Source organism: Saccopteryx bilineata, chromosome 9, assembly GCF_036850765.1.
Source record: "Saccopteryx bilineata isolate mSacBil1 chromosome 9, mSacBil1_pri_phased_curated, whole genome shotgun sequence".
NCBI classification, from domain to species: domain Eukaryota; kingdom Metazoa; phylum Chordata; class Mammalia; order Chiroptera; family Emballonuridae; genus Saccopteryx; species Saccopteryx bilineata.
Window position 1 is genome coordinate 76,315,078 of NC_089498.1, and position 23,589 is coordinate 76,338,666.

Here is a 23,589-nt window from a genome sequence, read left to right on the forward strand (position 1 = left end):
AGGTAGACAAAACAGAAAAATAAGGATGTTTATTAGGGACATTTCTAGCCCACAGCTAGGGCTCATACTCAGCTCTATGAGCCACTGTCAGACCTCATCCCCATTCAATGTGAATGACATTAGGGAGGCCAGGCCACAGGTAGATCCCATTAATCCCACAGGGGTCCCTCCTATAGCCAGGTATAGCTACTCTGGGGATGAAGAGGGAAATCAATTAATATGTTCCTCTAGACCCTGCCTCTAACTCCACCCTACTGTCCAAGACCATGGGTCAAAGGTGACTAGTACCATATGTGGGGTATCAAGGGATGCCCTTCCCTTCTTAGCCATCCCAGGCCTGGGGGCCACTGAGGTAGAAGGGGGAGCGGCCAAGCCACTCAAATCCCCCTTGTGGACCCTGTTCTGGGCTTGCCCCTTAGGAAACAGGGCTTTTTGCTGGTATGGAGGCTGGGACGTCAGCTCAGACTGGAATGCTGCAGTTCTTCCCGAAGCCATAAGGGCACTGGCTGTCCAAGCCGGCTCAGGAGCTTTGACAGCTCCAAATTGTGGTTCCGGAAAAAATCCATAAGGAAAAGGCGGGACTGACAGGAGAAAAATGAAGGCAGAAACGGTAAGGAGTGGGACAAAATGTCAGAACTTAAAGGTGCAGAGATAACCTGCCCCACAGTTTACTTACCTCAGTGTCCATATCTGGGTACCTCCGACCTTTGCTCTTGCCTAGACAGCGAGTCTTACCACCTCCAAGTCCCTGGCACCAGAATCCCTTACCTTCATCAAACCTGCTCAACAGGAAGAGGCCATTTGGGGGCAGGGAGAAAAGGAATCTGAACCCCACAAATGTACACTACCTCTACCAGCCCACAGGAACATGTCTCCCCTTGCAAGACCGGGTAAATTCATGTCTCTTCCAGACATGGTCAACCTGCTTCCCCATTTCCCCCATAATCCTCCTCCCCTGGGTCATCCTCTCCCACCTGAGGGTCCGTGTGTAGTTCAGAAAGGGTGTGATACCCAGGAACTTCTGGATGCTGTCCATTGAAGCAGCTGGGTTGGTTCGTAGCTCTTCCCCATCTATAATCAGCAGCTGGGAACAGGGATGTGTATTAGAAGTCTCTGGGCTGAAGGGGAGTGGTAGGGAAGGGGGACCCCAATGGGAGATACGGAGGACCTGTACCTGTTCTGAGGGGTAGTAAGTCAGCCAGCGTTGCAGATGGGTGGAATAGTAACCAGGGACAAGACAGCGGTTTTGCAAGGACCGAAGTGCCAGAGGGGCCTGGGAGGAGGCTGAAATCACCTGGTAGAAGGTATGGTTCAGAGCAGCTGGGTCTCCGTGTGCTCGCTGGTGCTGAAGGACAACAGGAAGACAAGGGATTGGTGATTTGACGGAATTATTCTGCCCTATTCTTGGTCTGGTGAACAGATAGCAGAGGCACCCCTCCTCAAGGTACTAGTTTAATTTCCCTACCCTTACTCCTTTCTTCTTTCTAGAAGTCACCACCTCTCTTCTTCAAGCCCTAATGTGTCCCTAGCTTCAGGTTCACCTGGTACCAGGAGTAGGCCCTGTCAGCAGGGTTGGTGAGCACAGTGATGATCTTGGCTCGTGGTAGGAGGGCAGCCCCTCGCCGCGGTACAACTTCTGAGTCAAAGTAGGTAGCACTTTTTTCAAACAGAAAGTCAGTGCTCGCATTGGAAGGGATAGGAAAGAAGTCCATGTACCTAGGAAGTTGCACAGAAAAGATGCAGAATGGTGATAGGTGAAGACTTCACTTGTGGGAGTAAACACACAATACGGTGTACAGAGGTGTGTCAGAACTTGGCAGCTAAAACCTGTACAATACTGTTAAATAGACACCCTGATAAATTCAGTTTAAAAAGAGGCAAAAGGAAGGGGCCAGATGTCTATGCAGTGAAAGGTGAAATAGGGTATTTTGGGGGAAGGGAGTGTTCCTGTAAGAAGCATTCCAATGGGTCCCAGTCTCACCAGTCAATGCCCTTGTGGTAATTAGGGCCGTTGAAGAACTGAATCTCCTCAAAGGTGCTGGGGCTAGGGAAGCTGCTGGTCACAGCTGGGTGCAGGCTCAGGAAGAAGTGAATAGCTGTGGTCCCTAAACAGGAAAGTACAGGCCATTGTGGGAGAGAAGCCAGCTCAACAACATGAGTTTGAAAAAGGTAAGAAAACAACCACTCTGGGTAGTAACATCCCTTTGGCCAAATTAGAGTGAGATGGAAAGTCTGAGGGAAGCCAAGGGAAGGGTTAAAAGAGTGGTTCTTATCACTGTGTCAGAATCACTTGTAGATCTTTTAAAACAAAAACTACAGATGATTGTGATATACAACAGGATCACTTATGGATTTTTTTTTTTTAAGTGAGAGAAGAAGAAGACAGTGAGACAGACTCCTGCATGTGCCCCAACTGGGATCCACCCAGCAACTGCCGTCTGGGGCTGATGCTTGAATCAGCCGAGCTATCCTCAGTGCCTGAGGCCTACATGCGGACCAACTGAGCCATCCTCAGCACCCAGGGCTGAACCAATAGAGCCACTGGCTGCAAGAGGGGAAGAGAGAAGGGGGAGGGGAAGAAAAAGAGAAGGGGGAGTCGGAGCAGGGACAAGCAGATGGTCGCTTCTCAGGTGTGTCCTGACTGGGGATTGAACCTGGGATGTCTGCATGCTGGGCCAATGCTCTATCTACTGAGCAAACCTACCAGGGTTACTTGTGGATCTTTTAAAAGAAAAACTGCACAGATTCTGATATACAACCAGAGTTAAGAGTCACGGTGTCAGAGGCTCTATGGAGCACACCTACCTTTTCCCACCCCTTTCTTTCCCCAGGGCATGCCAGTGCCTTCCCTCCCTCCCAGGGCCCTTCTACTACCTCTGTAACTTTTTAAATAAACTTTCCCTTATGAAAAGATAAAATAAAAACGAATCACTGTCTCAAGAGACAGGATTAATGTGGGGTGCCTATGAGAAGAGAGTTCCTTGGCCACAGAATCCTTTAGGCTTAAGGGAGGGCAAGAGCAACAGGATGATTCACCTGTCTTCTGGGGTCCCACAATGAGGAACTTGGGGAGCCGATCACAGGTTTTCTCCTTGGACCAGATATCTTTGTGCCTCTTGTCATCACAGGGATTCTGAAGGTGAGGCCGAGAATCAGATGAGGCCTAATCTTTTCTTCAACCACCACCTGCACCATGTCTCTGGTCAGCTGGAGATCCACTCATACCTGCCAAAGGGGGCTTCGCTCTTGAGGGAAGAGTTCAAAGTACTTCCGTGCAAGAGGAACAGGAGGAAGGGTCTGTAAGCGCAGCCGTGTCCAGCACTGGAGGAAGCGCACCAGGCTCTCAAAGGTGTACAGGCCCAGTCGATCATTTCCATAATTGGACAGATGGGTCATAAATATGCTGATCTGCAAAGGGATGCCTGCATATCAGAGTTAGCGAGCCTAGCTACCTCAGAATCAGGCTTGGTGAGCAAAGGTTCCAGCCTACAGACAAGATGACTCTCCATCTTCTAGCCCTTCCTCTTGGCACCTTACCGGATTAAGCAGCACTGTCAGAAAGAGCTCTCCACCTCGGATGCTCCGGTCTAGTTCATGAGAGCCTCCAGGATACTCATTATAGAAGATCGTGTGAGTGAAGAGGCCACATGTCTGCCGTGGCAGCACCTGGAGGGAAAAGAAGAAACAAGGACAGATGAGATTTGAAAGGCAAAATGAGGAGATGGATAAAAGTCCTGAGGTATTAGGATTCCCTGGGTTTGTGGAGGAATTAGTCTGAAGTTATAGCAATAGAACTGTTGCAATGTGTTATGACTTTCACCATTCTACCCCCTACTATGTGAACTGAACTGGCAGTTGACAGGAGATGGATCAATGCAGGTTGGAGGATGTCAAAATGTGGGAGTTCAAGTTTGTATTGGGAATCCCTCACCATAATGCCATTGTGAATGAAGCCACGGCGATAGCGGGCAGGGCGGAGATGGGGATACTCCTCAGTGCTGGTCACTTGGATGCCCCACACAGATTTCCAGGCCTCATAGAGCTGCGTGTGGATGGGGTACACGCCCGAGTGGTGGGGAGCCACAGCATACCCCAGATCCGTGGGAATCCCATGCTCCTGGGAATGGCATAGACTCTCACCAGGACCTGGTGAGGTTTGGGGAGTAAAGGGTAAAGAGGGTGGGGATGCCTCCACAGAAAAGAAAATTGGAAGGGTATGGAAAGGATACCCCATAAGGGGAAGGTTGAAAAGAAAGCATTATCTCTGGAAAAAGTTATGAGGAAGAGATCTAAAGGTCTCACCAAAGCAAACTGTTTGTTGAGCCTCATCTGGTCAGCCAGCACGGAGCGGTTGTGAAACAGGTGTGGCTGCATGTGGCTCCACATGTGCGGGAACCACCAGAACTCTCTGCGGTGCTTCAGCAGCATGTCGTCCCCTGCATCCTCCTCCTCTGTCCCTATGATCACATACTGCCCACTGAACACAGCCAGTTGGCCCTTGTGCCCTTCTCTGTAACAACACTGACCACCTTCTATCTTTGGGACAACATCTTCCCATCTAAGACTATTTGCCACCCTTCAACTTGCCCTCTGGCCACCCACGCTAAGCTAAATTCATACCCACCACTAGCTCCTCACAGCACTCTGACCCCCAATCTTGCCCCTTTTCTTCAACTTGTCTACCCAGATAGAAGGGACAGTGAAGAGAGAGATTGAACTAAGACTGATATGCTAAAGGAGCAGGGGAATTAGCTCACCAGTATGATAGAACTTGCCCGAGAAGCCCAAGTTGAAGGTGAAGTTGGGGACTAAGGTCCTGAGCTTGTTCTGGGTGCTCAACAGAGCCTGGGAAGAGTAGCAGGGACACAGAATCAGGAGACAGCAGACTGAGCAGGGGGAAAATGAGTAGTGTTCTTCCTACTTGGAAAGGGCAGGGAGTACACCTATGGCAAGCTCAGAATCAAGGAAGGGAAGTCTGACAGGTCAGAGCTTGAAACAACTTCTAAGGAAAAAGACTGACCTCAACATCAGCCACCTTCATGCGGGTACCTTCCTTGCCCACAAAGATGTCATCAATGTCTACCAAGATGTAGCGGTCAAGGTCCAGGCAAAGGCGCTTGCCAGTGAGGTATGCAACAGCATCAACAAAAACAAGTTTGTGGAGCCAGAAGGAAAGGCCATGGCCAAAGAGGACCCGCTGGATGCCATCATGAAGCCCCAAGTCCTGTACCACAGTGGGAAGCCGTGCCCGGCGAAGTACTGGTCCTGGAACAGGGGGCTCAGCTGTCTGAAGGCTAGCAAGAAGCACTGGTTCATATGTGCTATGATTGGATTGGAAGATGGTCCAGTCATCACCGGGCAATGGCCCAGACTCCAGGCGGCTAGGGCGTGTGAGATGCAGTAGTGGGGCAGAAGGATTCACTTGGTAGTCCCGGAGCCCCAGGTTGGAGTACAGAAAAAGGGGAAAGCCCTTAAGCTGGGCACTCAGTAGGCTATGCTCATGGGCTCGGAAAAAGCCAATGATGCCCACACCATATTCTACACAGTACCGGTCTAATAGTTCCCGACTCCAGGCATCCAGGTTGACATACTTGAGCAAGTTCTCATAAATGACCAAGACATAGCGGCCATGGGTATGATCAATCAGTGTGGGCATGTCCCCTCGGCCAGGTGCTAGCTCAGTGCTATAACGAAAACGACTAGACTCCAAGATGGCAACAATCTCCTGCCCCAGCTGTGAGTATGCACTCTCCACAAACACAAGGACCACAGGTTCGGTTCGAGCTGTCTCTGGAGGCCTGGGAGGACGAGGTGGGACTGGAGGCCATACAGGGCCAGGGCCAGCTGCCCCACCACTGCTGCAGTCTCCCAAGGGCAAAGGCAAGGATTCCTTGGCCTTGGGGCTGGTAGATACGTAGTAAGCCAGGAAGCCCATGGAGCCCAGACTGAAAGCGATCAGCAGCAGTATGAGGCGATGCAGTTCCAGCTGCCGAGCTGGGCATACCACCTTCCACAGCTTGAGCATGGCGGGGGGAAGGGAGGCAGGGACGGGGACTACTTCAAGGGATGGGAGGAAAGAGTTCTAGAGGCTAGGGCTCTCTTGGGAAGGTGGAAGAATAGGAAAATAGGTGAAAGAAACTCCTTCAGGGTCAGTTCCCTGAGGAGGTGAGACAAGTTCCCTTAGTATAGGGTAGGGGAAGTAGAAGGGGCAAACGGGGTCAACCGGACAGAGTCCACTGGTGTCAGGTCACCATGGCCCCCTGGCCCATAGCTTCAGGATGCAAATCTAGCCAGGCTCCACTCTTGGTCCTGCTTGAGCTCCTCACATCAGAGGTCAGCAAAGTTCACAGTCTCTGCCCTTCCTATCTGTAAGACAGAAATTGATGGGTTATTTCTCCTTTTGGAACTGTCATTAATCTACTACCCTCTTCACCCCATTTCTCTTACCTTCTGCTCACTGGATGATTTGTTTTCCCAGAAAAAAACTCCTGTTGAAGAACAACACAATCCGAGTCTCATATCTTAATTTCAGAGGTTCTTTCCTTCTTAGAATACTGTTTAAATTCTCCTCCCTGAACTAAGCTCTGAGATGGAACAGTATATTCAAGGACTGGAAAGGAGCACTCTTCCATCAACAAAAAGCCAAACAGACCAGGGAACTGAAAATGAACCTGCTCTGAAAGGAGTTCCCAGCCCATGACCAAGCCAGCAGGAGTTCTGGTCTTCCTGTGAAGAAGGGACAGAAAGCCCTAGAAGCCTCGTGCTCCAACGAAATATCACATGAAAGGAAACTCATGAGTCTGTTAATCTTTATCAATCACACCCAACATCACAGACTAACAGAATAAACAAACTTGCAGCCAGATGGACACTGTGGTGGGGAATTCCAGTGAAAGAGAATGCAAGTGCTGCTAGCTAATCATTCTATTAGTTTCCAAACCCAGAAACTGGGGACTCTCTTTTCCACTGCTCATAAAAAAGTACTCATCCAATGCCTTTCACCCCACCTGTGCCAGTGTCAGAAGAGATGATAAAAATGTAGCCAAGAGCAGGCCACATCACTGGGACCTAAGAAAAGCCAGAGAGTTGAGTACAGAGTCTCTCTCCCTATCTACACCACTTCTCTTTCCTAACTTAGCCTAGGTGGTATGATACACTCATCTATGAACGCTTAGAAGTCCTCAGCTAGCAGACATGACAGAGTTAGTCCTGTCTAAAAACAGAGAAAAAAGCCTGACTAGGCGGTGGCGCAATGGATGGAGCATTGGACTGGGATGCGGAGGACCCAGGTTCAATACCCTGAGGTTGCCAGCTTGAGCGCAGGCTCATCTGGCTTGAGCAAAAAGCTCGCCAGCTTGGACCCAAGGTCACTGACTCTAGTAAGGGGTTACTCGGCCTGCTGAAGGCCTGCAGTCAAGGCACATATGAGAGAGCGATCAATGAACGACTAAGGTGTCGCAACGAAAGACTGATGATTGATGCTTCTCATCTCTCTCTGTTCCTGTCTGTCTATCCCTCTCTCTGACTCTCTCTCTGTCCCTGTAAAAAAGAAAAAAGAAACACCCCCAAAAAACAGAGAAAAATGAGTGGGGCTGGATGATAGAAATAAGTCACATCCAACCAATAAAAGAGACCAAAGCAATAAGGTCAGTGTGACTGGAAACCAGTTTATTTTTGTTTTAAGAAGACCTAATTTGCCTGACCTGTGGTGGCGCAGTGGATAAAGCATCGACCTGGAAATGCTGAGGTTGCCGGTTCGAAACCCTGGGCTTGCCTGGTCAAGGCACATATGGGAGTTGATGCTTCCAGCTCCTCCCCACCTTCTCTGTCTCTCTCTCTCCCTTTCTCTCTCCTCTCTAAAATGAAAAAAAAAAAAAAAAAGACCTAATTTTAGAAACTTTTCTTAAATAGACTGACCCTCTAGAAGCTTTATGGTCACTCCCCCCACCTAAGCCACTCCTATAAGGCCAATGGTGGGAATTCCTCTCTCCCAGCCACTGGCAGACACCCACATCTTAGGGGTGATGAGGCAGAGACAGGCTCTTTTGGAAATGAGAAAGATAATTTAAGGTAGTTCAGCTTTGGCTTGGGTAAAACTCATTGACATGAAAAAAGAACAGGAGAAGATCAAAACGATGACGGGAAGGGGTGAATCCTAAGGATTGGAAAACTTCGGAGAAAACAAAGCTGTGAGAAGTCACGGAGGGGAAGTGGATACTTAAGTAAATTGGGTATCATAGTTAATTAACATTTATTAAGAGCTTACTCTTTGCCAGACATTCTTCTAAGAGCTTTCCATCTATGTAATGCTCACACCAGCCCTAAGAGGAAGATAAGAGGTAGATATTATTATCCCCATTTTCCGTATGAGTAATTTGAGGAACAGAGACGCTTAACAACTTGCCCAGGATCACACAGCTCAGTCAGAGGAGGACTGGGATTCTAAGTCAGGCCTGTCAAGCCCCACAGGCCGTGCTCTGAACCACTGCATTTTGGCTTCATACCTGGAAGAAACAGCAGTCTTTAGGGAAGGGGTGCTGAGGGAGTCCTGGGGTAGGGTGTGGGGGGAAGGGCATGAGAAAGCAGGAACACGGGGTGGGAGTGCTGTACGTGTGTGCAGCAGTGGGAGGCTTTCTAGGGACAACCCAGAGGGGCCACCCCGGCCCGGGCTGGAAGGCAGCAACAGCGACGGGGCTTGGGGCCCCGCGCAGGGAGACAAGCAGAGATATGGGCGCGGGGGCTGGCACACAGGCTCACAGATGGAGGGACCCTGCTGAGGGGAGGCGGGGCGCAGGTGGCAATGAGGGGAGCACCGGCTGCGGAGCCCCGCGGGCGAAGGGGCAGGAGCGCGCCGAGTCTGGCTGACACCGAGGCCGGCACGCTGCCGGGGGAGCTGAGGGAGGAGGAGTCCCGCACTGAGGGGCCAGCGGAGGGCAGCGGGGCCCCCGCGGGGAGGCGGTGGAAAGGTCGGGACGGGGCGGGACGTGCAGGGCCGCGCGGAGGGGCCGCCGGGACGACCGGCGGGCGGTTCTGCTGGTAACAGAGGTCGTCTGTGAGGGGAGGCACTGCGGGCGACCATACGCGGGGTGGTATCCTCAAGGGCAGCTCACCCGGCGGACAGGGCAGCGTCCCCGCTGTCCCCGGGCTCCGCCGAGTCCCGGAGCTGCCCGGCTTCCCTGCTTTCGGGGCCTCAGGCCGCGGCGCGGCGGCTCCGCCATCTCCGAGCGCACGCTCCGCGGCAGCCGGGCCCAACCACCGCTCCGACCAGGGGGGAGACGGCGCGCCGCCGCTCGCGGGGTCGCTCCGGTCCCGCCGCTTCCGGGCCGGGCGGTTGCGCGGCCGGGATGCCGGGCGCCCGACGGTCCTTCGCAGCCACCGCCGAGCCTCGGCTTCCGAGACGGCGGGCTCCAAGCCCCACCCGCACAGAGGCACCCCTCCTCCCCGCAACTTGGCACAGTCGGCCGAGCGTCGAGCGCCGCCGCTCGCCGGGCAGGGGCGGGCCGACGGTGCGGGCTCGTCCACTCCTCCCTGCGGAGGGGGAGCCGGGCCGGCCCACGGGTGGGTGGAGGGGCCCAAATCCTTTATCCCTATTCCAAACTCGCCTCAGCAGACCGGTGAACTTATTGTGTGGATGCTGATTAGTTTATCAAGTTTTACTCCAAAATGGGCCCAAGGGGAGTGGGGGAAGACATATCTCTCCATCTGAAGCCTTATAACCCGGGCTGCTAAAATCTAAGCCTGTGGTCGCAAGTCCCCAACAGCAGAAACACAATGGGCTGTTTAAAGGTTATTTTATTAAATATCTTCAGTTCAAGGTTTCATTGTAACAAAGCTATGAAGGGTCTACCAACATTCAGAACAAACACTATTTAAATTATTTCTATGTCATCATGCAAAAATTCTGCCTCAAATGCCTTCCATTTCCTGTTTAAAAGGTGATTTTTCTTTTAATAGTCTATTGTCTATAGATGCTGACATTAGCCCCAGAAGAGGAGTAAGAATGCTAAGAAGTGGGGCTGGAGCAGCCATATGAAGCTATGGGTCTTAATGAACTCTAAGACCATTTGTCTTCAAGCCAGCAAAACCAAACCCTGTGGTGAAGATGTCTGCGTGCTGGTACTGCAGGCTGCAGGGCAGGAAAGGGCTAGGGCCCAGGGGCCAGGGCATGCATGAGGTGCTCTGGAGGAGCCTGGCTAAATTCAAGCACCAGCACCTGTGAGTTTGCTCTCTCGTTGGCTCCAAGGTAAATCTGTAGCTTTGTCTCCTGAAGGTAGTCCAGGCAGCTGGGGTCTACCCACTTCCCCCTCCCAAATAGTGCAAATATTTGTGCAGACAAGTTTGCACAGTTGTTTTGGGGAAACCAAGGTCATGACCAGTTGCTCCTCCATTATATTCTCTGCTATCTGCTTAGAATATAGAACTTTCCCTCCTGGAATGGAACTCCTTGAGCACAGAGAGGGACAATGAATGTAGGTGGGAGTCTTGTCTGGACACCTCTTTTGGGTACATGCAGGTGGTGAGAGGGTGATGCCCATGCAGATTGTCCAGCAGTAAGTCTATACTTCAGTTGGTCAGTAAAGAGACCTCTTAAAGTGGGTACCTCTTCTTCTTGCCAAAGCAGTCTGGTCAATCTCAAAGACAGGAAAAGCAATGGGACGTGCGTGTGGCAAGGGAATAGTAAGAAGAGAGGCACCCTCAGGGCGGCCTGAATGCATAGAAACAACCATCTACTCAATCCCACTGCCTCACTCCTCCCATCCCACCGGGGCACTTGGCAGAGGGCCCAGGCCCAGATGAGGGTCAGCACGGGGACCACCACCATGAAAAGGCAAGACAAAGATGGTCCAAATCAGCACAGAAATAGAATTGCCAAAGGCAGCAAAGGGAGCCCTGACCAAGGTCTGGCTCTCTCCTCGCTAAGTTATAAGAAAACAAACACGAAGCAAAGTGCAACCCCTACCCCTTCCCCAATGCAGGGATTGGGCCTCAATATCAGGGCCCACGTGCATTGTGCATCCTATAGAAATGGATGAGTAAGTGAGTACATGTCAGACTAACACGAGGTTTCTCATCGGCTTCGTAGCGGACACACTTCTGCAGCACCAATTCTCTTCCCTCTACACTAAATGGAACAGTACAGCAACATCCAGGCCCTTAGTCCTGAGGCCATTGCTTCTCAGCTGCCTCCACAGCAGGCTGGGAGCTCTGCGTTCTCTCTCAAGTAGGTCTGTTGGCCACGATGTTCTTCTCATCAGCCTCATTCTAGGTGCCTATGCAAATTCTGAAGAAGTCCATTCCTAGACCTGGAGCAGGCAGGCCACCTCAGGGGCTGCAATCACATCATGGCCCCCAAAGTTTTGTCTGAGTTCTTGCCTGGTCTCCTAAGTCCATGGAGGCCAGAGGCCAAGCTCACCTCTTCAGGGCTGGTGAGTGAGCTGCTGCTCATGCCAGGATAGGCATCATCCAAACTCCTGCTTTCTTGCCAGCCCAAGGGCTATTGGTGGTTTTAAAACACATCATGGTATGGATTCCATTTTTTTAAAACAATCTTTTTTTCTTTTTTTCCCCTTAAATGTAAAAAACACCTCAGTACAGCAGAGACAGACACGAAGGGCGGGCGGGAGGGCTGCATGCAGGGGCGTGCATTGGCTGCTGCCGCTTTGTAATTTAATTGTTTTAAACCTCAAACGAACAGGACTGCCGCTGTCACTCAGGCCCTCCAGAGCCACTGGCTGCAAAGATTCGACCTCCAGCTGGGATTTCCTAATGCCCCTGTCAAACAGGATAGACATGGTAACAGAAGAGACGACGATAAACACACAGATGAGTTCCAGGGACTTAAACACACTACACATGTGGCCAGGCCTACCTGAGAAGGGGTAGGATGGGAAAGAAGCTAGTTTTGCCTCACATTTGCTGACCACTTACTAAATGCTTTACTTATAAGTGTCTTATTTAATTCTCACAACATAATGAGATAGGCACCCCTCCCCCCTTTTTTTTGTATTTTTCTGAAGCTGGAAACGAGGAGAGACAGTCAGACAGACTCCCACATGCGTCCGACCAGGATCCACCCGGTACGCCCACCAGGAGGCGATGCTCTGCCCCTCCAGGGCGTTGCTCTGCTGCATCCAGAGCCACTCTAGTGCCTGGGGCAGAGGCCAAGGAGCCATCCCCAGCGCCCGGGCCATCTTTGCTCCAATGGAGCCTCAGCTGCGGGAGGGGAAGAGAGAGACAGAGAGGAAGGAGAGGAGGAGAGGGGGAGGGGTGGAGAAGCAGATGGGCGCTTCTCCTGTGTGCCCTGGCCGGGGATCGAACCTGGGACTTCTGCACGCCAGGCCGACGCTCTACCACTGAGCCAACCGGCCAGGCCCCCCCCCCTTTTAAGACAGCTACAGAAATGAAAGCTTAAGGAAAGGAAGTAACTTGTCCAAGGTCACCCAATTTGGAATCCTGGAACTAGACCCAAGTCTTTCTGACTTAAGAGCATAACTTGTAACAACTATACTATCCAGTCCTTGCCATTCCTGGGGTGACCCATATCTCCTCCCCCAATGCCACCTCTCAACCACCTCTTCCCCTTTTGCCCCCACCTGTGCTAGCCCCTCCCGACCTTCCCCACCAGGTGCACCTGTGGCTGAGCTCACTGCAGCGGTGCGGCAGGGGCCCCTGAGCAGTGATAGTGGACATTGAGCCACTTGCCGTCCCGGCGGTGCCAGACCCTGGTCTCCTCCGACTGGCTGGTGCGAGGCCGACCCTGTCCATCGATGTACTGGGTGAGGCGGATATAGGCGATACAAGCTGCGTCCTCTCCAATCACATGGACGTGTGGGTTCAGAATGGTGGTGTGAATGGGCTTGCTGTTCTTGGAGAGGACTGCAGGGAGCAGGGCAAGGTGGGGTAGGGAGAAGGGTGTCAGGCCTGGGCACCACCATTTTCCTCCCAGCCTGTATTTTCAAGTTTCACCCTCTCTCCAGCAACCATTCTGGGAGTCTCCAAGTCCCCCATATAGCTTTCAGAGGCCAGGAAACCTCATTGATCTCAGTTATCAAACAGGAAGAGAAAGGTGGGGAATAATGATAATAGCAGCTACTATCTTAATCAGACATGCTGGGGGTTTTAAATGTATAAGCTGTATTCCTTAGGTGATATTATTTTCTTCATTATAAGATAAGGGGACAGGCACAAGGAGGTTAAGTGATTTCCCCAAATCACACAACGTTTGCACTCAGGACCATCTTACTCTTAACTAAAGCCCATGATCTTTCTACTCTGCTGGCTTATGCTTAGATTTCATAAGGGTTGGCTTGTTCCTATTTAGGGCTGTAGAGCAAAATCAAGAACTTAAAATATTCAAAATTGATTTGTGATTAAAAAATAAAAAAGAAGGTGCAAAGCTAAAATAGAATCATCAAAGCACCAAGCTCAGGATATTTCTAGGGTTCCCAGGATCCTCTGGGGGAAAGCCAAAAGATTGCCATTATCAGCAAACACTGAACTGTGTTACTTTTATTGAGATTCACGTATTAGTTCAATTCAAATGTTAAATAGGGGCTACATGAACCTTCCCTAGAGTTTCTATAAACTCTGGAATTGCTTCTGGCTAATAGAATTACTTAGATAGCCTAGTTACATTTGCAGCTGAGACATGGAGAAGATGGTAGTTAGTAGAGAAAACAGTGAAACAGTGACAAAATAAAATTCAGGGCAGGATGGAGAAGGCCCAGGATAAAGTGGGAAGCAAAAGAAAAAATAAAGGGGAGGGAGGGACTTAAGAGAGCAGAGAGAAAGATGGGAGTAGGTAGATATTCAGCTCTCATCCCTGGGCCTTCTGCGGACTGTCCAGTGTGTAACACCCAGCCAGGACTCCTGTCTCCCTCAATGTTCAGGAAGACAGCTAGCCACAATTTCTGGGCTCACAAGTTACCAACAACAAGTTGTCCTGTTACTTGCTTGCACATTCTTATTTTGGCTTAATTTCCTCTTTTGTGACATCTGTAGACACAGAGCTACATTATTACTTGCTGAGAAGGTCTTGACCTCATCTCAAATGGTTTCCAATCATCTTGGAAAGAGATGAGGCTTAAAGACCTGACTGTGGCAATCAGCACTTCAATGAGCAGCTACAGAATGAAGGGGCATGTGGGGTTCTGGAGCATGGCCTTCAAAGGTGCCGTTTAAGACCATTCTCAGGGTACAAGGAAGCAAACACACAGACCAGGGTACAGCAGGCAGGTCAAATAAGGAGAAGCGGGCAACTCGGAAGAGGAGAGGAAGAGCAGGGACAGAGGTAAAGGGGGTGAAGGGTCAGGCAGGAGTATATCAGCAGCACGAACCCACTCACGATTCTCAAAGTAAAACTTATGGAAATCCATTCCTTCCACGAGGTTACCAAGGGCTTCGGGCTCAAAGGAAGTAAGGCCTGGATCACAAATCTTCCTGCAGAAAATTAAAAGTAGCCTGTCAAGTCTTCTATGGGAATTACATGTCTTTCCTCCTTATCAGTGGTGTCTGTCCTGCAGTAGGTTAGCTGTGGGTGAGGCCTGACAAGATGGCTACGATCTCCAGGGTCTGCCTGCTAAGCATCGCAGCCCCCCCCCCCCCCCCATCAGCAACCACACAATGGTTCACTCACAGCGTAACTACCCTGGACGGCTCCCAGGCTCCCAACCCAGAGGCCTGGGGTTGCACTCAAACTCTGTACCATGGGCCCAGCCTTCCCTTTTCCCAGGGTCCTAGCTGCTTTGGGGGAGGGAAAGGCCTCGAGAAACTTGAGTCTCAAGGAACTGGATCTCTACTCACGTGTAGGCCTCAAAATCTCCATTGTTAATGGCCTCAATCAGTTGTTCTGTGATCTTAATGATCTCCTGTTTTCGCACTGTGGGGAAAAAAAATCCAGCAATTTACCTGCGTGGATCTGGGATGCTCCTAAGTGGTGGAGAGCCCTCCCCAATCCTTCAAGAATCCCCTGTGATCTCCTTGACAAAGACATCCCTCTTCTCTGTCTTTAAGACCCTTTGTAGGAAGAGTGAGCCCACCTTTCTCTCCATCCCTCTTCTGTTGTCTTTAGAACTAACGACCCCCTCCTCCTGAAGCCCACCCATTAGTTATGGTGGCCTTTGTCTCCCTCTCAGTCAACAACCAGGATGCAGAAAACACATCTTTAACAACTGAGGGGCCTGGCACATCAGGAATCCTCTGCCCAGAGTCTATGTAACCGTCTCCCGCAGGCTCAGCTTCTGTAAGAAGCATCTCCTGATAAGGCTGTTTCCATCACCTGCTCATGTCTGTCACCTGAAGGGGCTCAGTCAGGTCTCAATCACCATGCCCCCCACGCCCCCCGGCCTCATTCGGTGGTCCAGAAGCAATCCCTGGACAACAGCCAGCCTGAGAGCAGAACCTAGGCAGGGATGAGGGCTCCAAAAGGATGAACAGAGCCCTAGGATGAATGTTTAGTTCTCTTCACCCTGCTCATCTCCTCCACAAGGCTCTTCTGGGATAAAGGATCTTGGAACTATAAACACTCTTTTTAAACATTAGAGCCTCTCACTGGAAAGATAGCTCCGTTTACCCTGTACCAGCCTCGGAAAAGCTCTAAATCTCATACCAGCTCTCATGCCAGGATGTGTCCCTCAGGAAAACCATGACAAGGCACAGACTGACAGGCAGGCAGAACTTGGTACCCTCAGAGTCCCCACCCATCCCAAGCCAAAGGACCCCTGATGACATCATGTACTCGAGAGATCATTTACAGGGAGCACCACTATTACCAGGGGGTGCTGATAGGGTAAGGGAGGGCTCAGGCTGAGCTCAGGAAAACCCTGACCAGAACCCTGGGCTGGCCCAGGCCATAAGCCTTTCCTCACAGGAGCGAGAGGCTGCAAGACAAATGCAAGCATTAGAATAGCGCAGCCCAGGGGCATAGCTGAGAGATGGCAGCTCAGCCAAAGGTCCAGCCGAGGTGGGGCCCACAGACATCAGCACCTTCAAGGTGAGTAAGCAGCAAGTTAAGGAAACCAAGGAGCTCTATCCACTTTCTAGAGGCACACACACAGCCTCTCCAGCTCCACCAAATGCATCCATAGGACCTGACTGGGGCCCTAGGGGTGAAGAGGACTGTGTTTAGAAACTCTAAAAGGATAGACAATAGGAGGAAAAAAAGCAGACAAAGGCATAATCTACACAGATACAACTAAAAATATAAATACAAGTTACCATTAACCGAGCAAGGCATCATATCGAGACATTCTACTGCCTCATGTATTTTTCATTACAGTGCCATGAGGTAGGGGTCATTTTAGTCTCACTTTAAAGATTAGAAAACAAGCTCTGGGAGGTTTACTCCACACATTTTTAAAAGTAGTGTAGCTGGGATTCAAACTCAGGAATATCTCACCCAAGGCCCACGCTCCTAATATGATTTGCTGAGCTTCACGAAACCCCTTGTCCCAACATGGTTTCTCAGCAACTGTGATTTCATTATCATCCCAGCTCCCACCATCTCTGGCCTGACTTCTGACTCGGCCTTTCTTTCCGGCTCAGTGCTGAGGCAAGGCCCACTGCGTATCCCAGGGACTTTCTTCTCCTTCCCACCATGCGATGTTCTTCCACCCATTCTTTGTCTCTGGGCCCTGGTCTTAGGGGCCCCTGCCTAGTTAACAGCGCCTCCAATTAGCTCCCCCACCCAGCAGGGGCCGAGCTCCCAAAGCTTTCTAAAAGAGACAGCTGAGCACGGCTGCTAGCTCTGGGGGGAATTCCTGAGGGGCTTCAGGACGAGCCAGGGAATGGAAGCCAGATTGTGCCTCCCTCACACTTACTGGCTGAGGAGCAGAGAGAAGGCTGGGGCTGCATGCCTGCAGAGGGGGCTGTTCTGTCCCGGGAGCTCCGTCCTTCAGGCACCAAGCTGCCATTCCCAGTGCGGAGCGGGGCAGCTAGCCAGCCAGGGCAGGGCAGGGCAAGGCAGAGCAGCCAAAACAAACAGAACAAGGCAGGTGAGCGAGCAAGCCGAATAGGACCCGAGCCTGTGGTGGTGCAGAGCCGGGGCAAGGTGATGCCTCGGGCTGCTGTGGACACTGGACCACATCCCACGCCGCTGCCTCTGCCAGAGAGGCCTCCCAGCCAAGAGCCCAAGGAAAGTGCACAGACCTGGACTTGTGGTTCCCAGAGGAGCCTTCAGATAGCCTGTACAAGGGCCCCTACTCCCAGGGAAGATGTGCTAGTGGGCTAAATTAAGAGGTCAAGAGCCCAGCAGTGAAGGAGTCATGTACTCTGCCAGCATTGCCAGAACTGAAGTGATGTGACCTCCATCCCAGCAGCCCTGAGCTACTGTTCTTTACTGCCTTCTACGTTATGCTTTCTCTTTTGGGGGTTCCCAAAGGTTTTGGTGCCCTTACTATTCCTGTGCGTGCTTTCTCAGCCTTGTTCTATAACATTTCTCCATATTACCTGAAAGCTTGGCCTAAGGTCACTAACTGAAGGCAAAGGGAACAATTCTAGGAGGCCAAACCAAACAGCAGCACAGAGGTTCCCAGTGGTCTGGCCTGGCGGCGCTCCCACACCCCCTGGCACTCTGGCCAGGCTGGCTGGTGATTCTTACAATGTCATCAGGACATAGCCAAATGTGGTTCTGACTTCATTATTCATGCCAAAGCGTTGTGATGAGAGTGACTAACTCATCCCAAGGTGCCCAGGCCTGTTTTCAGTTTTAGAACACAAAGTTCCATATCTTGGGAAATTGAGACACTGGCCACCCTACTAATGACTCATGACATTTGCAGGCCACTTCTGCAGGGACTCAAGGTGTCCCTGTTCTGGGATGTCACATCATCATCAGCAACAGGAACAGTTCTCTGAGCTCTGGTCCTGGATAGACTTAGGAAAAGCTCTAGTTTAGCGAAATCCACACCTGGGGTCAAAGAGACATGCCTTTTGCCTAGCCCGGCCACACCAGACAAGGGCCTCATACCCTGGCCCGTGGGAAGCAGCTTTATGCCAAGTCCTCTCCTGGGGGCCAGGAACCACCAATCTCGGTTCTGGTGGCAGACAAGGCAGGTGGTCCACTGGAACTGAGGTACCTGGGACACCACTGGCGTCCCTTTCCCACCAAGGGCCAGCACCTACCTTTGAGGTCCTCATCTTCTGTGGTGGTGTTGCAGCTCTCTGTGGAGCCCTGTAGGCCAAAAGGAACAAGTTTTTAAATACTCAGGCCCTTGGAAAACCAGAGGAACCAAACAGAACAAAAGCAGAGCACGTGCTCCTATAGGAGGTGCAAGGAGGAATCATAGAAAGTTCTATTTCTACTCTTGCCATCTTACAAAACTGGATTCCCAAACTCCCTCCCCGGTCTTCCTCAACTCAATAAACGGCACTATCTGTGTAATTATTTGGGTTAAAACCTAGAGTCATCTCTTAAGTTTAAATGCTTCAGGTTTTTCTTCTCTTTCACATCTCATTTATGCAATCTAAAATCAAATGTCAGTTCTACTTCCAAAATAAATCCCATCTTACCTCTTCAAACGCACAGCTACAACCTGAGTCCAAGCTACCACCAACATCTGGCACCTGAATTACCACAATTACTTCCCAGTCTCCCTGCTTCCATGCTTGCCTCCTCCCTACAGCCCTTGCCTATGGTATGGCCACAGTGGTTTCTTAAAGAGTCCATCAGGCCTGACCTGTGGTGGCGCAGTGGATAAAGCGTCAACCTGGAAATGCTGAGGTCGCCGGTTCGAAACCTGGGCTTGCCTGGTCAAGGCACATATGGGAGTTGATGCTTCCAGCTCCTCCCCCACCTTCTCTCTCTGTCTCTCTCTCCTCTCTGTCTCTCTCTCTCTCCCTTTCTCTCTCCTCTCTAAAATGAATAAATAAAAAAATTAAAAAAAAAAAAAGTTAAAAAAAAAAAAAAAAAAAGAGTCCATCAGACAGTGTTACTCCCCTGCTGAGAACCTCCCAACAGCTTCTTGTTGCTGCTGGAAAAAAAATGCAAACTCCTATGAAGTCCCACAGAGCAGGCCCCCCACCGCTTCTCCGCCTTCATCACCTTCCTGCCACCCCAGCCCCCAACTCCTTGCTTTTTGTGCTTTTAGCTCTGCTTGATTTCTTCTCTTCTGTTTCTTCATTCCGTACACATATGCCACACCCCTGCACTCTGTCTAGGGCACTTGGTCCCAGAGTTTGCCTGGCTGTCTTGTTCCTGCTGTGTAGTTCGAATGTCACCTCCCGAAGGAAGATCTTCCCTGAGCACGCAATTTAAAGGCCCTGCTTGCTCATTCCTCACGCTGTGCCACTTTCTCCACAGCACTTATCACAACTGGATTTTCTTATTTATTTGGTTTTTGGTTTATTATCTGCCTCCCCCACACCTGTGGAGAGGGATTTTGTCTTGTCACTTCTGTAAACCAGAGCCATGGACAGTTTGTGGCTCAATACATATCTGCAACTGGTAGTGAAAAGGAGATAAGGGTTACTGAGGGCATAACAAATGAGGCCAAGGAGAAGGTTCCAGGGTCTGATTATTTTGTTGTTCTGTTTTTCTAGCTAACATGTACTCTCACTTAAACTTCACAAGTCATGGAGGAAAATTCTATTACTATTGTCCCCAATTTACAGATAAGGTAACTGAGATGCAGAGCTGTAGCGTGCCTTGTCCAGCGGCCAACGGCCAGGATTCAAACCCAGGGTTGTCGGACTGTAGAGCATGAGCTCAGAATCACTAAGAATGAACTAACAGCCTAGAGTCTGCGACACCTTGGCCTTGATGTACAGCCTGTAGGCTGCCATCCACAGGTACACTCAGACCCTGTGACCCAGCTCACTGGTTTCCTGCTGACACAGAAAGCAGCAGACAGGCTCAGGACCCACTCACCTTGATCCCATCTGTAGCATTATGCACCACGGTGGTTTGCGGCTCCTGTGAGAGAAGGTGAAAATTACCCTCTTGACCTTGGGGACAGACTTCTATTCTTCCCCGAGGGGCCCCCCATCCCTATCCCAGTACCCTTAGAGACCTCTATGATGACCCACTGAGCCGTGACCACCAGCCATTCTCACAAGGCAAAATAACCTGACTTAATGGTCCTCAGTAGCTGGGTAGCCCGACGTAAGGGACAACACTGGCTGTAAGGAGAGGCCTGGCACTTAACAGAAGCAGGTATCAGGGAGGCTGAGAGGAAGACGACCTCCGTCCCCGATTCCTGCTAGTTCTGAGTTTTCTTTCCCCACAGGACAAGTACACTGGAGGAGCCACGGGTCTAAGGGAATGGGCTGGACCCTGCCAAAAGTATTCGTCAAGGGGTATGCAGGAAGCAGGGAGAGTGGATTAAGGTCTCCCAGAAAGACCGAGGGTGCCTGCCTCACCCACCCACTGCTTTCCCTAGCGTTCCTGTCCCTATATCACCATGTCAGGCAGCACGAGGGTTCACAGCAAGTAGTAGCAGGCAAAAAGACACCCCCTCTTTCCAGGCATCCACCTGCTAACTCTAGTTAGCCATCACTAGCAGAGAGCTCTGAGAGCACACAGAGCCCCCTGGACAAGCACAGAGAGAACTCTGGCAGCAGAAACAGCGTGGGGCTCTCCAGAAACTCATCCAGAGGTGGGGGACCCCAACCCTCCTTCTTGTTCATGGCTTTGCAAAGGAAAGGCAGTCTCCAAGAACTGAGGTACAGGTTCCAAGAAAGCTCCTACCCCTCTCCCTTTATAAGCAATTCACCTTCCCAGCCCCCACAGCAGACCCACTGGGGCCCAGCCTGGGGAGGGAGGTTTAGCCGAAATCCCTGATCACTCTTCCCCCCAACAGTGAAAGGAACAGGAACAGCAGTTCTGCCATGCAGGAAGGAGCATGGTCAAGCAGGACAATGAGGGAGAAGGGGCCTGGGGGGCAGTACCCAAAGCAGCCTGCTCTACGGGGACTGAGAAAGGAACAGGACCAAAGCGGCCTGGTGGGGAGGGCAGTACAGAAAGTGGGAAGGAGCAGGAGGCAGCCAGGGGCAGGGGCAGAGAAGCTGTAGTTAGGAGGTACCATGGCCGTCTGCAAGGGCGCGGGCTCTTGGGCTGGGCTTACGAGACTGTTTTTGTTGTTGCTCTGTGGCTGAGACAAGAAAACAGATGGTTTAGTTCCTCTAGAGTCACCAAAGCAGCTCAAGTTTGACTCCCAGACCTCCCTTGTCCCCTGGCCTGGCCTGGGGAGCTAGGGCTGAAGTGGTCTCCATAATGCTATGCAAATGGGAGCAATGGTCGGAGAGATGATCAAAGGAGAGCAGTACCTGGAAGGGTCCAGAGACCTAGCTCTGGAAGCATCCTCAAGGTGGGACCAGCCCATGGACTTGTTTTGAAGCATCTCTCCAGAAATCTCTGCTTATGCTAAATGCCATGTTACTGCACATTCTTCACCCAAAGAAATTCAGGATCTTTCTCTCATTTTACAAGGGGAAAAGGAAGGTGGTTTATAAGAAAACAGAACAAAATTCAGAAACTCTGGGTCTCCTATCTGTGAGCAATCTTCTGCTGCCCATTTAACCTGCCACCTGCATTTCCTTCCCTTAAAACACCAGCATAAAGCCTGCTCTGAAAAGAAGAGGAACAAGAGAAAGAAAACCTGGCCCAGAAGATGGTGTCCAGAGAGGAAAGGCTTGTGTTAGAAAATGCATCTACTGACCCCAGGGAGCAGAGACAGGACCACGCTGTTGGCATTCCTGCCTTGGAATAACTCTTGGATTTAGTCGGCTGGCAGCAAGGGCAGCGTTCCAAGAAGGGGCAGGTAAATCCAGGTGGGGCTGTGGTTGCAGTCCCAGAACCTAACCCCAGGAAAGAACAGGCTGACTGGCAGGCTGACATTCCTACAGCACAGACCACCAGGGCATCTCCTTGTCTTTCAAAATGTTATACTGAGTGGCACAGCAAGGGAGGTTGGGAGGAAACGTCAAAGAAGGAAGGAGGCCAATCTCTATCAGTGCTGTCTGCCTCTTACGCTCCCTTAACCAATGGACTCAGTCTCACGGGAGTCCCAGAGGAACTGTTGGCCACCGAGAAGCAGCCTGATGCCTGCAAGTTCAACAGGCACCGACAAATGTGTGGTCACCATCTCTGTGTAGGGTGCAAGTGAGGACACACATAGGAAGCTACCCAGACTGTTTTTTCTTCTAGCCAGGAGGCCTCTTACAGCCCCTTGAACCAAACCTGAAGCCGTCCACCCTACGCTTGCTGAGGGAGCCCCAAACCCAGAGCTAGGTGTGGAACCTCAAGCCGGGAACCGAGTGTTACAAGACTCCACTGAACTCTGCAGGCTGAGGAGGGTCCCTGAAGTAGTCAGAACCTGGGTCTCAACTCACGTGAGCTCTGCTCCACTTCACTCCCGCCAGGAAGGAGCAGAGCCCTCTTAGCTCAGCTGTTGACACTAACCTCCTTTGGGGGGCCCATTGCATAAGGCTGTCTTGCCTGCAAAGCCCAGCTGAGACAAAGACTCCGGCACAGTACCAGGACTCCAGGGTGTTTGTAAAACCTGTCACATCAGTAGAGGGCTGGGATGTCACCGAGGTTGCTCCACCTCTGGCTTTAATGGACGGTTTCATAATGATTCAGGCTGCGGTGTTCCTCTTAGTGCCCTTGTCCCATGAGAAAGATGTGTTCCCTGTTATCTTTCAGCTATTCCCCGAGGGCTGGGTTCCTCTTAGTGCCCTTGTCCCATGAGAAAGATGTGCTCCCTGTTATCTTTCAGCTATTCCCTGAGGGCTGGGTGGGAAGGCTGAAACACTGGGCACTGCTAATAGGCATTTGCATGGGGGAAAAGGCTAGGTAAGCCAGGCTCAAAGCCATGAGCTCCTAACCAGATCCTCTGCCCACAACATTGACGCCCCTCAGCTGCCAGTCTGTAGCAAGTGGCTGTGCATGCCTAGGGAACAGGGCCTCTCCTCCTCAGCGACAGTGACGGAGGGTCTCTTCCTATGCTTGTCACCTGGTCCTGAGTTGCTGCCAGCTTCACTTCCTGCCCTGGGCTGTGGGAGGCAATCCGAGCTCTGCAGCAGGAGGTGCCATACCACTCGTTCCAATGCCCACTTTTTACGCCACCGGGGGACCTCGGACAATGGCCCCCGCCTGGCAGGACAGGCCACAGCTGCCCACACAGCACAGACATGCAGTGAGGATGAGTGAAGCACACGCACATGGCAGGACGGGTTTGCGTGGCTGGCAGGCGGGCGCAGGCAGCATGGAGAAGGCGGATGGGTGGGCAGGCAAGGCTCACCATCAGGTGCACGCTGGAACTCGACTTCCTTTTCTGGACACACCACAGCAAAAGGGAAAGAGAACGGGAGAGAGGAGGTAAGAGGAGAAGCACAGAGACGCTGCAGGTTAGTGCGCCAGCACAGGCTCTGCATCAGGAGAAAAGAGCGGAAGGAGGAGACCTGGAGTCCGGCACACAGGGGCCTCCAGCCCCCGGGACAGGAAGGACTCCTTTGCTGTCAGGTTCACAAACACAGCTTTAGTATACTCAGAGAAAGCTTCTTGAAATTAAGTCACAAGTCTATAAGAGTAAGTAACATTTTGCTGCAAATATATAGGTTTGGGTTTATAAAGCTTGCTCATCAATAAGGTTA

The 23,589-nt window shown here is 51.3% G+C and overlaps 3 protein-coding genes across 24 annotated transcripts in view; all 3 read right to left on the reverse strand.

The window, feature by feature from the left end:
- Positions 1 to 13: 13 nt before the first annotated feature.
- Positions 14 to 9,447, reverse strand: NDST2 (N-deacetylase and N-sulfotransferase 2). Of its 4 annotated transcripts, XM_066243168.1 has the most exons (18): positions 9,111 to 9,447; positions 8,405 to 8,504; positions 8,267 to 8,321; positions 7,704 to 7,856; positions 6,448 to 6,488; positions 5,021 to 6,366; positions 4,758 to 4,845; positions 4,303 to 4,457; positions 3,932 to 4,117; positions 3,538 to 3,666; positions 3,226 to 3,408; positions 3,037 to 3,133; positions 1,982 to 2,105; positions 1,542 to 1,716; positions 1,175 to 1,345; positions 975 to 1,084; positions 677 to 779; positions 14 to 581 (listed from the first exon to the last, which is right to left on the reverse strand). In XM_066243168.1, the coding sequence occupies exons 6-18, from the start codon at positions 6,023 to 6,025 to the stop codon at positions 456 to 458; spliced, it is 2,652 nt and encodes an 883-aa protein (XP_066099265.1). In that variant the 5' UTR covers positions 6,026 to 6,366; positions 6,448 to 6,488; positions 7,704 to 7,856; positions 8,267 to 8,321; positions 8,405 to 8,504; positions 9,111 to 9,447; the 3' UTR covers positions 14 to 455. The 4 variants fall into 4 exon arrangements, with proteins under 4 accessions (XP_066099265.1, XP_066099268.1, XP_066099264.1 ...); XM_066243171.1 differs by lacking the exon at positions 8,405 to 8,504; XM_066243167.1 differs by lacking the exon at positions 7,704 to 7,856.
- LOC136313656 (skin secretory protein xP2-like) lies at positions 8,635 to 11,446 on the reverse strand. The gene is made up of 2 exons (XM_066244149.1): positions 11,414 to 11,446; positions 8,635 to 9,528 (listed from the first exon to the last, which is right to left on the reverse strand). The coding sequence occupies exons 1-2, from the start codon at positions 11,444 to 11,446 to the stop codon at positions 8,635 to 8,637; spliced, it is 927 nt and encodes a 308-aa protein (XP_066100246.1).
- Positions 9,775 to 23,589, reverse strand: part of CAMK2G (calcium/calmodulin dependent protein kinase II gamma) — a 60,618-nt gene continuing 46,803 nt past the window's right edge. For 4 of the 19 annotated variants that reach the window (XM_066243407.1, XM_066243405.1, XM_066243403.1 and 1 more), the window contains 9 exons: positions 23,238 to 23,270; positions 21,018 to 21,086; positions 19,865 to 19,909; positions 18,121 to 18,169; positions 16,818 to 16,931; positions 14,803 to 14,878; positions 14,345 to 14,439; positions 12,632 to 12,876; positions 9,775 to 11,772 (listed from right to left, as the gene is read on the reverse strand). In XM_066243407.1, the coding sequence (XP_066099504.1) occupies positions 12,644 to 12,876; positions 14,345 to 14,439; positions 14,803 to 14,878; positions 16,818 to 16,931; positions 18,121 to 18,169; positions 19,865 to 19,909; positions 21,018 to 21,086; positions 23,238 to 23,270 (714 nt within the window). In that variant the 3' untranslated portion in view covers positions 9,775 to 11,772; positions 12,632 to 12,643. The remainder of the gene's footprint in view (positions 11,773 to 12,631; positions 12,877 to 14,344; positions 14,440 to 14,802; positions 14,879 to 16,817; positions 16,932 to 18,120; positions 18,170 to 19,864; positions 19,910 to 21,017; positions 21,087 to 23,237; positions 23,271 to 23,589) is intronic. The other 15 variants (XM_066243408.1, XM_066243404.1, XM_066243412.1 and 12 more) reach the window with 8 other exon arrangements.

Bases quoted from the DNA above. Each gene is read 5' to 3' on its own strand.
- NDST2 (XM_066243170.1), bottom strand. From the start codon at position 6,025: ATGCTCAAGCTGTGGAAGGTGGTATGCCCAGCTCGGCAGCTGGAACTG. The intron at 3,667-3,931 runs GTGAGGGATTCC...TTTTCCCTCCAG, and splicing joins TCATTCACAATGGCATTATG to GTGCTGCCACGGCAGACATG. The intron at 1,085-1,174 runs GTACAGGTCCTC...CCCTGTTCCCAG, and splicing joins CTTACTACCCCTCAGAACAG to CTGCTGATTATAGATGGGGA.
- LOC136313656 (XM_066244149.1), bottom strand. From the start codon at position 11,446: ATGAGCAGCAGCTCACTCACCAGCCCTGAAGAG. The intron at 9,529-11,413 runs GTGAGCTTGGCC...CCCCCTCCGCAG, and splicing joins CACTCACCAGCCCTGAAGAG to GGAGGAGTGGACGAGCCCGC.